The 14,512-nt window shown below is 55.4% G+C and overlaps 1 protein-coding gene across 2 annotated transcripts in view; it reads left to right on the top strand.

Moving 5' to 3' along the window:
• Positions 1-14,512, top strand: part of DLGAP4 (DLG associated protein 4) — a 139,548-nt gene that overhangs the window by 51,192 nt on the left and 73,844 nt on the right. For both annotated transcript variants that reach the window (XM_047744393.1, XM_047744392.1), the window contains exons 2-5: positions 4,340-5,411; positions 8,042-8,283; positions 10,848-10,962; positions 13,566-13,616. In XM_047744393.1, coding sequence (XP_047600349.1) covers positions 4,413-5,411; positions 8,042-8,283; positions 10,848-10,962; positions 13,566-13,616 — 1,407 coding nt within the window. In that variant the 5' untranslated portion in view covers positions 4,340-4,412. The remainder of the gene's footprint in view (positions 1-4,339; positions 5,412-8,041; positions 8,284-10,847; positions 10,963-13,565; positions 13,617-14,512) is intronic.

A 14,512-nucleotide genomic window follows, 5' to 3' on the forward strand; every position in this document is an offset into this window, starting at 1 on the left:
GAGCTGGGGTATTTATACACCAGCTCCCCAACAGACACCGGTAGAGATGCAGCTGGTTTGGGGGTGGGGGTAGGGTTGTTAAGTCTCTGGCAATTCCTGCCAGCCACATGTGAGCAGAGCCGGCTCCAGCAGCTAGAGAACACCCTCCAACACCACCCTCTGCTGCCGCCTCCCACAAGGCTGCAGAAGCTGAGAGTCCCAAGTCAGTCTTGGGCACCACAGTGATGAGGCCATAGGAGATACAGAGTGGGGGCGGGGGGCACTCATAGTCACCTGTATGTGACTGTAGTGACCACAGTCGCTGTAGTGACCAACTGTTCTTGAGGCCAGTATCAGGCTGTTGTTGAAAGACACAGAAACCCAACTCAAACTTAAGCAAAAAGTCTCAACTGTCATATGAGATCTTACCAAGATCTCAACAAAGGACTCCAGGCTGACGCTCCGCCAAGCACACAGCCCTAACAGAGAAAGGCACCTCTTTCCGAAGAGTCCAGCCATTCCCAGGGCCAACTCTCATTGGCTAGGGAGGATCCTGTTCCCATCTCTGAGCCAATCAGTGCTCAGGGAGGCAGGGCTCTGATTGGCCAGACCTGGGTCATGTGTCCACTCCTGGGGTTCTGGGATAGGGCTGGCTCCACCTAAACTACTGGAAGTAGACTGGGGGGTAGGGGAGTGGATAATTTTCCAGGTTGTGAGGGAAGGACATAGAAAGTCTGAAGAGGGAAGAATTCAGGGTGCTGCCTAGGTGCCTGGCTTGAGCCCCACTGAGTGACCCTGAAGCATTTTGCTGATTTGGGGACACCATGTGCCCACTCAGAGCCCTGGGAGGCACTGACGTTTAAGGTGGAGTGGAAGGACAGACACGCGGGCCCCAGAAGTCAGAGAAAGGGACTTTTTTAATAATGAGGGCCCAGTCACAGGAAGGAAAGAAGTTGAGAGTTTATTTGTGGTCATTAAATCATCTGGGTCTCTAGAGGACTCCCTGATGGTGGCAGCCCCCACTCTCCCTCCTGTAACCCTGGTGGCACCTCAAAGACAGGGACCCAATTCCCCCCACCAGCCAGGTGAGGGGCCTCATCAGTCAAGACCACCACCAGGTTGTGGCCCACGGTTTGTACCCCGGGGAATGAGAGTGTGCCAGCATTTCACAATTCACTAAGCACTTGCCCGCTCTTTCCTTTCTCTTGGCCCTGTTTGACAAACACAGTCTAGGCTTAGGGAGGCAGCCATGGTCCCAGGCTCACGTGGTCCTGTTGGGGCAATCCTGGACTCCTGGGGATCAGAGGCACCTGTAATGAGATATTGAAGCCAGCTTGGGCCTTGGGCTGAGAGAACTGGGTTGGGGTGCACTTCAAGGCCAGCGCCCGGCCACTGTCTTCTGCTCCTGGTGACCAGCCCTCTCCACCTCCAGCATTTCTGGGGTGTCGGGCCCCTGCCAATCCCACGAGCCAGCAGGGCTGTGTTTGCAAATCATGTCCTCAGTTTTCAGTATCTGGCCTTACTTGAGTGGGCATCGAGGACATATGGCTGCACATACAGTTCTCCAGCTAGAGAGACAAGGAGGCTGGCCCCTGAGCCCGGGAATCACTGCAGCCCTGAGGGGCTGTACGGAAGCCAAGAAGGGATATGGGGCTGGTTTTGCTTGAAATTGTCTTTGAGAAGAGGTTTGCCCAGAGGGAGCCGCTGCTAGCTGGAATGGAGGAGGATCCTTGACTTTCCGGAACCCTGATGGGGTGGCTGGCGTTGAAGTTACCTGTTTCGCCTAGGCTAGAAGGATCCCTCCCAGCCTTGGTTTCCCCATCTGTAAAATGGAGATAATGGCCCCCCACCTCTTGTGGCTGTTGTGAGGTTATGGGCTAATGAAGATAAAGAGGTCAGTCAGGGAACGCCTGGGTAGCTCAGTGGGTTGAGGCCTTTGCCTTCAGCTCAGGTCATGATCCCAGGGTTCTGGGATTGAGCCCCACATCAGGCTCCCTGCTCAGCAGTGAGCCTGCTTCCCTCTCTCACTCTCTGCCTGCCTCTCTGCCTACTTGTGATCTCTGTCTGTCAAATAAATAAATAAAATCTTAAAAAAAAAAAAAAAGGTCAGTCAGTGGACGTCCTCTCCAGCTTGGAGATAGATGTTCTCCTGAGCCAGCTGGTGGGAGCAAAGATCCAAGGATGGACGTAACAATGCTCTGGCCTCCAGGATGGGGTCCATCAGGCTCCTAGAGGCAAGGAGGGTGTCTGGCAGGGAGGCAGAGAACTTGAGCCAGGTGGACCTTGCCGAAATCTCGGCTTAAGAAGGCTTAGGGAGAGTTGATCATGAAACATCTAGGTCCAAGGAAATAATCCTCAGATCCTTGAGGTTGTGGGGCTGGCCAGCTTTCCGCAACAGTTGCAAGGCAGTGCTACAGAGGACTAGGAAGAGCTGTGGGTCCCCCACTGCGCCTGCTACTGGACCCACTCTGTGATCCCAAGGCAGTTGTTGCCCTCTAAGGGCCTTGGTTTCCCCACCTCTTTGATGGGAGTTTCACCGAGGCCAGTGTTTTTGACGCAGTGTTAGGTGGGATCTGGAATTTGCCTTAAGAGCTGCTCTGAGGGGTGAGAGGGAGTCTCAGACACCAGAACCCATTTGGTATATTAATTTCCTGTGGCTGCTGTGACAGATTTCCAAAACTTACTGGCTTGAAACAACACAGATTTATTATTTTACAGTTCTAGAGGTTATAAGTCTACAATGAGTCTCAGGACTGCAATCTTTCTGGAAGCCCTAGAGGAGAATCTGACTCCTTGCCTCTTCTGGCTTCTAACAGCTGCCCACATTCCCTGGCTCGTGACCCTCACCCCCCTCTGACCTCTGCTTCTATCATATCTTCATGCCTCCCTCTTAAAAAGACACATGTGATTAGGTTTGTACCCCTCCAGATAATCCAGAATAATCTCCCCATCTCAAGATCCTTAATCATATCTGCAAAATCCCTTTTAATATGTCAAGTAACATAATCAGAGATTTGGGGGATTAGGACCTAGGCAACTTTGGGAGCCATCATTCTGCCTACCATGCTTGGCTTCCGCCAGAGCCTGTGCATTCTGACCTGGCCCAGCGCTCCAAGATCTCTACCCCTACTGCCCTTGTCCCCACTTGCTCTGTTCCAGCCACACTGATGGCTTTCAGATCCTCAGCACACCAGGCACACAGTCCATAGCAAGCCGTGGGACTCCTCTGAGTCGAGCTGGTGGTGCGTACAGGCCTTAGAAACCTCGCCAACCTCCCCTCTGCTTCTTGGTACAGATGGGAAGACTGAGGCACAAAAAGGAAAGGTACTTGCCCAGGTATTAAGACTGTTTTTTCCAGCATGGGCTCGGATGGAAGATCTAAACAGTCCAACTGTCTGATTTTACAGATGGGGAAACTGAGTCACAGCTCCACCTAAATGCCACCCTGACCCAGGGCCTTGTCCTGTCCACCCAGTCCTGAGAATGAGCCCCCGTTATAGAACTCACTGAGAACTGTTCAGGCTGACTGTCATTGATCTGTTCCAGCCGGAAATGATGAGCTAATGAGCTTATTGGCTTCTCTGCTGTTTGCAGCCCCGGGCGCCTAGCCCAGAAGTCACATCAGTAGACATCTGATGAGGGAAAAGGAAATGTTTATAGAGGGTGTGCATTTGATGTAGGTAGGATTCCTCTGCTAAAGTGAGAGTTGGAGAGTACTGCCCTCAGACTCAGGTGAGATAGGCCCTACTCTTTAGAAGGCTTCTCTGGCCCTCTTTCAGCCGCGCTGAACCACTCATAGGCAAGAGTGTTCCAGGGCCAAGAGGACATGCTCACCCAGAGCCACACTCTGGATACCGGGGACCATGGAATTCCCTAACCAGATGGCCCCAGGCCTGCTTCCAGGGCCAGCGCGGGATCTTCCCATAGGTGGCCTGCACTGCCATCCCTAGGCCTGAAAGCACATGGAGTGAGCTTGTGGTGCATGCGGGTACGTGGTTCCTTGTAGCAAGGGATAAGACAGAGATGGGAGGAAAACAGGGTGAGCCGTGCCCCCCCACCCACTATATGTGATCGTGGAATTTGATCTGAGTTCAGACTTGGCTTTCCAGGTTATTATGAAGACATGTTCATCAAGGTAGGATTTTTTTAACAGTTTGCCAGCCTGAGCTGTGACTTGGATTGACACACACGGTATGTGGGTCTCTGTTTGTCTTCTTGTCCTCCACCCGACAGTGTTAAAGGTAGGCCAAGAGTCCTCAGAAACCCTCCCAATCCTGAAATCTGTAGGGGTCTGGGTGATATTCCTGGCACCCTGTCCCCTCCAAATTCAGCTGATTTCCTCTCTGTTTTCTCTCCCCAGGATAGCTGCTGCCCGGGAAACGCAACCCGGGCGCCCCACTAGGGCAACGGCCCCTGCCCTGAGGGCCGGGATCATGAAAGGCCTCGGTGACAGCCGCCCTCGCCACCTCTCCGACAGCCTGGACCCACCCCACGAGCCCCTGTTCGCAGGGCCTGACCGCAACCCCTACCTGCTGTCGCCCACGGAGGCCTTTGCCCGCGAGGCTCGCTTCCCTGGCCAGAACACTCTGCCAGGGGATGGTCTCTTCCCTCTCAACAACCAACTGCCACCTCCAAGCAGCACCTTCCCCCGTATCCACTATAACTCCCACTTCGAGGTGCCAGAGGAGAGCCCCTTCCCCAGCCATGCCCAGGCCACCAAGATCAACCGGCTGCCTGCCAACCTCCTGGACCAGTTTGAGAAGCAACTGCCCATCCACCGCGATGGCTTTAGCACGCTCCAGTTCCCCCGTGGTGAGGCCAAGGCCCGTGGTGAGAGTCCTGGCCGCATCCGCCACCTGGTCCACTCGGTCCAGCGGCTCTTCTTCACCAAGGCGCCCTCACTGGAGGGCACAGCAGGCAAGGTCGGTGGCAATGGCAGCAAGAAAGGTGGCCTGGAGGACGGCAAGGGCCGGAGGGCCAAGAGCAAGGAACGGGCCAAGGCTGGGGAACCCAAAAGGCGTAGTCGCTCCAACATCTCGGGCTGGTGGAGCTCCGATGACAACTTGGACGGCGAGGGTGGCGCCTTCCGCAGCAGTGGCCCGGCCTCCGGGCTGATGACGCTCGGCCGACAGGCAGAACGCAGCCAGCCACGTTACTTCATGCACGCCTACAACACCATCAGCGGGCACATGCTCAAAGCAGCCAAAAACAACACCGCTGAGCTGACTACCCCACCACCCCCTCCCGCACCCCCAGCTGCCTGCCCCAGCCTTGGGGTAGGCACTGACACCAACTATGTCAAGCGGGGCTCCTGGTCCACTCTGACCCTCAGCCACGCCCACGAAGTCTGCCAGAAGACCTCAGCCACCTTGGATAAGAGCCTGCTAAAGTCCAAATCCTGCCACCAGGGTCTAGCATACCATTACCTGCAGGTGGGTCTCTCCCATGGTTAGGGGTAGGGTAAGGAATGTTGGGGAGGGCCCCTGTTCTGAGACTTAGCTGGACCACAGATTTACTTGGAAAGTTGCATCATTCTGGGCTCCTGTGAGTAAACGCCTGTGAAATGGGTGTCTGGTGGTACCTGCTAATAAGGGGATTTCTTCCACTGGTCATGCTTTCGGCAGACACTGATAGGTTTCTTCAGAGCCCAGCCCAGAGTAGGAACTAAAATGTGTACCTGCCCTCTAGAGGACAAATCTGGAAGCCCTGCCCTCCACCCTCCTCAGAGGACCAATTGCATGGTGTTCTACATGCCAGCCTCCTGCCTGCTAGCCCCACCAGACCAGGGGCTCCTTGAAGATGGGGACCACATTAGAAGCAGCTGTGTGCCCCGAAGGCCCAGGACAGGGTTGGCAGAGAGAGAGAGTGCTCAGGAAATGTGAGAAGAGAGAGGGCTAGAGGAACAGATGGACATTTTAAGTGAACAAAGCTAGAAAGAAGACAGAGCCCTGATTATCAGGATGCTGGGAGAGAAAGATGCATGAACAGATAGTCACATCAGTGTGAGTAGAGTGTGATGGAGATCAGCATGGAGGGCTGTAGGAGGCCCTAACCCAGCTTCGGGGACTAACTTTCTCGTCCCAAGTGTTAATGTTTATTGAGGAACTTAATATGCACTTTGCAAAGCCACACTCCCGGAAAGCAGCAGAAGGCTCAGCGACATCTCTGTTGCTATGCATTCCCCTGGGGCCCTTGAGAGCAAAGCCAGGGGGTAAGAGCTGAGTGCGGCTCCTGGGGCAGAACCCAAGCTGTGGGTGGAAGTTACAGGAAGCAGATTTCAGTACCCACCAAGATGGAAGGGGCTGCTTCTGTAGGTAGTGAGCCCTTCGCCCCGGGGGGTGTGCCAGCACAGTCCTGGCCAGCCTTTGGGAACACATTAGATGCATTTTGAACCAGATGAACATCAAAGGCTGACAAAACCCCAAGCTCTTGTCATGCTATATAAAAATTCCAAAGATGGTGAGACTATGGGGGAAAAGCTATTTTTTTCAATAGAAAGAAAATGGAAATCTAGGCAGTATTTTATATATTTAAGGCTTTTGTGGCTCTCAATCCAATTCCTTAGTTTAGAAACATCAGAGAGGGTGGTGTGTGACCTGTCTCCCTCTCAGAATGCTGTGGTTTGGTCTGATCATGTGAAAAATGCTTCAGAAACACATGAAAGGGAGTCTTTGCGGGCCCTGGGGTTTGTGCTGCCTGCTTGGGTCATGGGAGGTGGGGGGTAGGTGCTGGGGTAGCAACAGGTTTTAAGCAGCAATATCAAAGGGCACCTTCCCAAGGGGCAGGTGGAGCCAGGGAAGATGGACTAGCAAATGGTTTGGGAGGTAGAATGTGTGGGCCTTAGTGAACAGCTGGGCAGTTAGCTGGGGGGGTGGGTAAGGGGGTCCTGGGGTGGGAGTCCCAGACTGGGACCATCCCTCAGCCGAGAACTGGTCACTGGCAATATGGGCATCTAGAAGGACATGGCATCTGTGTGCATTTTGCATGTGGTGAAGAATGGCGATGCTGTGTCCACTGAGAGATGTGTGTCACCTAGGCCTCTGTGATGAAGGGTGTTGAACCTAGCAGGGGTGTGCACTCTGTATGTGTAGAGGCAAAGATGTGGTGAGATGGGGACAGGCTGCAGTGTGTCCGCAGTGCGGTGATGGCCGCTGTGTCTGGTGGGGGGTGGTGTGAGTATGTTCTGTGTTCATGTTGTGTACTTGTCCAGGGGCCTGCGGTAATGAGTGGCTGCTGTGGGCGTGTCCTTGGTGAGATGGGGGCGGGAATGTACGTTTGCTCTCTGAGATGTGTGCACCTGGCAAGGTGTGTTCACTCTGTGCTTGGGCTGAGAGACCTGGTAAGTGCTAAGATGTATGGAATCTTTCATCATGGGGTGAATGTCCACTGTGTATACCTGCCAGATGGGAAAACAGCCCTTTTTCCAGGTCACCACCTGGCTGCCAGCCCCTTCCCACCGCCTTCTGCACCCCTGTGCCTGAGCTTACCCACTAGTAAGGGATACAGGATGTCCGTTGGCTCCAAGGACCCTGCCCCTTTACTACTGTGCTGGGGTTCTCTGACCAGTCCTCCCTATCCCTACCCCCATCCTAGGACAGGATCTTGGTGCCAGGTCTGAGGGCCTAAGTCTGGTCTGATGTTCTCATCTGTGTAGTGGGATCATAAGCCCTCCTCTAAGATAGCAGGGTGACGTGATGGGAACACAGTGGGTGCTCAGAAAAGGAACTGCAGTGGGCAGCTACTGTGATCTTACAGCCTGAGCGGTTTTGCTGGGGCACACCCAGCCTGGGATCCGTGCAGAAATCTGAGGTCTGAGAGAGGCGAGAATTTGCTTGAGGCCACGCAGTGAAGCTGTGGCCAAGCCGGCTCTGGAACTCAAATATCCTTCCCAGCGCCCCCGTTCTGCCCTGCTGCTGGGTGGCTTCAACAGCAGTACCCATCACGGAAGGCTAAAACTGTCCGAGGCGGAGAGCGGGGGCGCTTCAGGGTCCCGAGTACCGTTCTGCGATGTGCGCTGCCCCCGATCCCACCCCCTCACTGAGGTCTGTCCGCCCACCCTCAGGTGCCCGGCGGCGGCGGCGAGTGGAGCACCGCGCTGCTGTCCCCGCGCGAGGCGGACGCCGCCGCCGAGGGCCCCATCCCGTGCAGGCGCATGCGCAGCGGCAGCTACATCAAGGCCATGGGCGACGAGGACAGCGACGAGTCCGGCGGCAGCCCCAAGCCCTCACCCAAGACGGCAGCACGGCGCCAGAGCTACCTGAGGGCCACACAGCAGTCGCTGGGAGAGCAGAGCAACCCCCGCCGGTGAGCGCGCAGCCCCGCTACCTAGAGCCCCGCCCACAGGCTAGCCCGGCCCCCCCCCGGAGCTCCGCCCCCCGGGATTGAGGCTCGGGAGTCCGAGTCAGGTCTTGGGAGGTCTCCCAAATTCGGCCTGCTGGGAGCCCCGCCCACTGGCTAACCTGCCCCATTGGAGGCCTCCCCGCTCTCTGCACGTGAGCTCTGCGGAAAAGCCTCCTCCGCTCTCACAGGCTCCGCTCACTGGCCGGGCTAGTCCCTAGGTGAGCTCCTCACAGGTATGTCCCACCTCTGGGAACCTCGCTTTCCCGCTCTGTGGCCCCTAGGAAAGCCCCGCCCCATAGGTGAATCCTGCCTCACAGCCTCAGATCCAGGTGAACTCGGGCTCCCAGTGATCTAGGCTCCCTAGGTAAACCCGGCCTTAGCTTAGTCTTCTCCCTGAGATCCTTGTCCTTAGGTTGGCCCTTCGTTTGACGAGTTGACTCTGGAGAGCCCCACCATTTGGTGAACCATCCCATAAGCCCCTCACAGTTAAACCCTGACCAGCAGTGAGTCTCATCCTTTGGGAAACGATAAGGAGAGTCTCTCTAGAGTGACTGGCCGTGTCCCCAGGAGGCACATCACCAGGTGAGTTCCATTCCCACAGGGGAACTGGGCCAGGGAACCCTCTTCTTCCGGTTAGGAGAACCTGGCCCCTAGTGATCCCACCACCTGTACCAACAAGGTACTTACTGGGGGGGGGGGCGGATGCCAGAGCCCCCTCTGCCCTTGCCCCTGTAATTGATCCCTGTGGTGAGCTCCGAGACTGGGGAGGAGAGTGTATCCAGAAGTCAAAGGCAGATAACAGCCTTCACCTGTTCCCTCACCCTGCCTGGAATTCCACCGTCAAGCCCTTTCCGGTTGCTTTGAGACTTGAAAGAGTTAATGAAAGTCTGAACAAATGAGATGCATGCACGCAGAGAGCAACAATTACAATGTTAGAGAAAGGTGAGGCTTTCACATGCAGAAGTCACCATGGGGATCAGATCAGAAAAGAATGAGAGGAGAAAAAAACGTTACAGAAAGCCCATCATCAAGTAAAACTTAGTAGGAGGGGTTCAAAGTACTTTGAGGAAAAGAAACAAAAGCAAGTCAGAAACAAAAAGAAGAGTTAAGGAAACTAGCTTAGTCCTAGTTCCTAAACTACAGGGGCCAGGAGTCAAGGCTTCTGGGAGGAGGGGGTCTGGGAGGACCTTGACAGAGGAAAGAGAGCAGATAAAGTGACAGAGCACTGAGGCAGGGAGAGGCAAGGAGGAGCAGGGAGGGCCAGTGTACTCGAAGCCCGGAGTTTCCTTGTGACAGGGAATTGCTTAAGGGATGCACAGGGGGACAGAAGGCAGGGAATGGCCTCCAGGTGGGAATTCAGGACATCACTGGCCCATCCCACGTCTTCCCCTCTCTGAGCCTCAGTTCCCCATCTTTAAGTGAGGGGGCTAAGGTGGATGATCTTTAAGACCCTTCTAGTCCTGGAAGTACTTGCATGAATGACCAGTGTGCACTGAGGTGGGAGAGGAGGACGGGACCCAGGCCCAGACCTTGAATGAGAGGGAATAAATAATAATAATAGTAGCTATAGTAGTGGATGCCATCTGTTAGCACTTCCCGCACTCTGGGCTCTGTGCCTGGCCCAGTGCACTTCAGTGTGATTCCAAATCCTCCTCATCACGGCCCCAAGCAGGCAGGCATGGTGTCATGGCCACTTTGTAGGTGAGGAAACTGAGACATAGGCAAGGGGGTCGTGACTTGCCCAAGGTCACCCACTGAGGAAACTCCATTCCAATCCAAGCCCACCTATGTCAAGGCCTCAGCTGTTGGGTGCTTGGATTTTAACCCCAGAGCAGTGGGGTTAAAACTCACTGCACCGCCTGCTGGGAGCCCCGCCTACAGGCTAACCTGCCCCATTGGAGACCTCCCTGCTCCCCCCGCAGGTGGGCGCTCCCGGAAAGTCTCCTCCACTCTCACAGGCTCCGCTCACTGGCCAGGCTAGTGAGGGAGAAACCCAGGGTCAGGGAGATATGAGAAAAATTGAAGAGCAGGAGCCCTGAGAAGTGGTGTCTTTGGGGGCCTGGTGGAAGTTACCTGGATATTGTGTTGAAACTGATGTACTTTGGGCAGCTCCAGCCTGGGATCAAGGCTGTGAGCCTTGACCTCCCTCCCCTGTCCAGCCTTTGGAATTAGCCCCAGACCTGTCGGGGGAGGGGGGCTGTAGAATGGGGCTGGCTTTGGAAGCAAGGTTTGAAATGGTTAAAAGTGAGCTTGTGCTGCCACCTCGTGGCTACAGTAGAGATGACAGGTGAGAAAGACCTGCATCCTCCAGAGTCAAGTCTTGGAGAGCTGGGAGCTCTCCCCTTGCTCAGTGCCCCTGACCCACCCCTCCACCCCGTCTTCACCCCTCCCAACACTACACAGGCTGGCAGTGACTTCCATTTTTCCCTCTGCACTCGATGACCTTGGCCAGTCTTTCCTGGTCTGAGCCTGGTTCTCAGGCTGAACAATGGGTGGGCTGAGCCCTGTCTGCTCCCCACCTTCCCCAGGAGTCTGGACCGCCTGGATTCAGTGGACATGCTGCTGCCCTCCAAGTGTCCCAGCTGGGAGGAGGACTACAACCCTGTCAGCGACAGCCTCAACGACTCCAGCTGCATCAGCCAGGTGAGGGTGATGGCTAGCCAGGACAGTGGGCTTGGGAGAGCCCAGCTCCCACCCAGGAGGACAGACATCCAGGCCCAGCTCCTGGCGAGTGGTCCCCAGATGTCTTCACTGTGCTTCTGTTTGGTCTTTGTTCCCATAGCTGCCTGTGTACATATGTCTGTCCCACTGACCGTCCTGCGGCTGGAGAGTGGTCAGGGAGCCTGGCATGCCGTGGCCTGAGCTGAGGGCCCTGAGGGAGGGGCCACACGACTGCTATAGACCCAGGAGCCCTGAAGATAGGGAACTGGAGACCTGAGCTGAGTCCCAGTCTTGTCACCGAGAATATGAACTCAGGACAAGTCACTCCCTCCCTGAGCCTCAGTTTCCTGATTTACACAGAAGGGTGATAATTCCTATTTCAAAGCATTATGAGGAATTGAGATAGGAACGTAGTGTTCTCAGCAAAGGGTAGCTAACTTTATGGTTCTTATTGCTGTGTTGCTGTATGACCTTGGGAAAGTTGCTTCTCCACTCTGGACCTCCATGTCCCGCAGGCTCAGTGGAAAGTTGGACTTCGAAGGTTTAGGCACCCCTGCCACTAACATCGATTAGCACGCTGTGCTGAACTTTTCTTTCTCTTAACTCCCAGGTCCTTGAACCCTCACAGCCATGTCCAGGGGTGGGTGTGCTTATTATTTATATCCCCATTTCACGGATGAGGAAACTGAGGCTCAGCTGGCTGAGATCACACAGCAAGGAGGAGGCAGAGCTGGGCGGAGATCGAGGGCTGTCAGTCATACAACAGGACTCCAACCCCCGCCATGTGCCCAGTACTTTGGGGTTGGCAAAGGGAAGACCAGCCAAGTTTCAAGGGCTCCCCCTAGGGTGTGGATGGGGAGATGAGGCTCAGAGAGGGCAACACCTGCTAGGAGTAAGAGTGGGGCAGGCGAGGCCCCAGGTGCAGCCCCGGCCTCCTTTCTGGGTGGAGACAGGCCCCAGGGCCTACTCTGTGTAGCCCCACTGCCCGGGCTGATACACTGCTTAGAACTGGAAAGCTTTGGGATCCCATCCCCTTACCACTCCACTGTTCCTCGTCTGGCCATAGCGTCCCCCCTTGAGTCCCCAGACCCCTCAGCACTGTCATTCCCAGACCAAGAAGACTGACTTCAGACTTGGGGAGGAGTAGAGTACCCCAACCATGGGACTCTGTCCCTGCCACCCTCATGCAGGCCCCACCAAGTCTCCTGGGCTCTAGGCCTGCCACCTGCTCTGTGTTCCCAATGGCCATAGGGAGCTTGTGAAGGATGTGAGGCAGATCACACCGTGTCCCTGCTCCAAACCCTCTGTAGCTCCCGCCTGCCCGCAGTGAAGGCCAGACTCCTTACTCAGCTGCATGTGGGCCTGCCTCTCTCTCCTGTGGGATCTCAGATGCTCTGTCCCCTGTCCTGCTGCAGCCACACTGGCATCCTCGCACACCTCACACACCTGTTTCTTCTCCCAGGAACACCCCTCTCTCAGATCTTTGCTCAGCTGGTTTTTCTGTGCTTCTGGTCTTGACTCAAATGTCACCTCAGGGGGACCTGCCCTGTCACTTGTCGAAAGGAGCCCCCAGGACACTGTTCCCTTACCCTGCTTAATTTACTTGACAGCACCATTACTGTCTGGAGTTATAGCTGCTTATTTAATTGATGTCGGTCTCACTCTTAAGATTGGGCGCTCCCTACAGCTGGGGAGCTTGCCATGTGGTTCCCTGTACTGTCCTGGTCCTTGGCACGTGGCACAGGGCACACGGGAGCCTGCTGAATGGATGGCTTCCCTCCCTGTGTCTCCTATCCTACCGTGTTCTTTTGTTTCTCAGTCTTCTGTCTTTGGATCTCTCTCTGTTTTTCTTTCCCCTCATTCACATTTTTCTCTGACTCCCTCGAGTCGGTACCACATCCATGTTTCTCTCTGTCTTTCTCTCACACACCCCATCTTCACCTCTGCCTGGCCCTGGCATCTAGAACACTTTTATTCTTTGGCTGTACATAAGGGCCCATGGAATCAGCCAGGCTGGGGACCCCAGCAGGTCTCTGCCACTACCCCCTGCCCAGCCCAGCTCTCTCCTAGGCCAGGGTCCTCTGAGCCCTCAAACCTTCACCTCCAGAAGCTTGAGTGACCTGAGCCACATATGTGGCCCTAGAGTCAGAGATATCCCAGCTCTGACTGTGTCTCTAAGTCCTTGACTCCTGCCAGAAGGAGCCTCCCTCCCACCAGGTCCTGGACTATGTGGGCCCTGACCGGGGAAGAGAAGGCTTTGGGCTCTGGGCCTAATCTGTAGATCCAGGAGTTGGGGGGGGGCTGCCTGCCTGGGTGAGAGGCAGTAGACTGGGCATCTCCCAGGGGCCAGAACAAAAGAAAGATGTAGAAAGAGCAGAGTATAAATCCTCAGTAGCACCCAACTCCAGAAGGGGTAAGTCTCCCATCTGTGGAGGAAGCTAAGTGAGACCTCCTGGCAGACTAGGCCTCAGCCAGTCTGGGGAGGATGTTAGGCCAGCCAGCCAGCCTCTTGTAGCCAAGTCTGAAACCCTACCCCAGCCCCCAGCCTTGGCCTCCCCATAACCCTCCCCCTCTCTTTCCTGCAGATTTTTGGACAGGCCTCCCTGATCCCTCAGTTGTTTGGCCATGAGCAGCAGGTCAGTATGTTTGCCCTTCTCTCGTACCCCAATTCCAGAGCCCAGGGCTGGGTCCGAGACCTGGCATCTGAGTGGTCCCAGCCCCTGGCCCTGGCAGGAACCAGCAGAGCCCGTGCCAGGGAAGGCACCACTGGTGAGCATGGAGTCGAGGCTCACGCTCTGCCCTGACCTCTCCCTCACTGACCCTTTCACTTCACTTTTCTGTGCCTCAGTTTCCTCTTTTAAAAAAAATGGGAAAGAATGGGCTAGGTCTCATGGATAGGGCAAGAAACAATCCCAGAGTAAAGGAAAGTGGACCCTGGGAGTCTTCTAGCTAGAGAGACTGTTCCCTTTGGATACATTGGCAGCTGGGGGCTGGTGGTATTGGCCTCCAGATCCCAGATCCCAGATCTCCTAATGTTTCTCCTTTAAGGATGTTGGGGTGTTGGCATGAACACAGAGACTTTTCCATTTTACAAAACTTGGTAGGGGTGAAGCTGCTCGTGGTATGCTGTCTGTTTGCCCTACGGGTGCCCCTTCCTGTGCATACACACCCTGCCCAAGAAGAGGCCCTCTCCTCCTTCCCAGGCCCCAGCCCCCGAGACCAGAAAGAGAGGCTGAAAGGGGCTCCAAGCTCACCCCCTCATTGTGGCCAGGACTAGACAAGGAACCTGTCCAAGGGGCGGGACGAAGATTGGCCCCTCCTCTTCTGATTCTAGCCGTGGCAGGCTCACGTGCCTCCCACGTTCATGTCATAGTTCTTCTCAAACACATTATTCCGGAGTGTCTTTGGGGAGCCCACAGGGGGCCAGGTGCCCTCTTCCTCCCCTAATGTCCACAGGCTTGTGGTAAGGATGTGATGTGTTAACATACAAAATCCCAACGAGTTCCCTGCCCACAGTATGTCCTCAGTGATA

This window comes from Lutra lutra, chromosome 9 (genome assembly GCF_902655055.1).
Source record: "Lutra lutra chromosome 9, mLutLut1.2, whole genome shotgun sequence".
NCBI classification, from domain to species: Eukaryota; Metazoa; Chordata; class Mammalia; order Carnivora; family Mustelidae; genus Lutra; species Lutra lutra.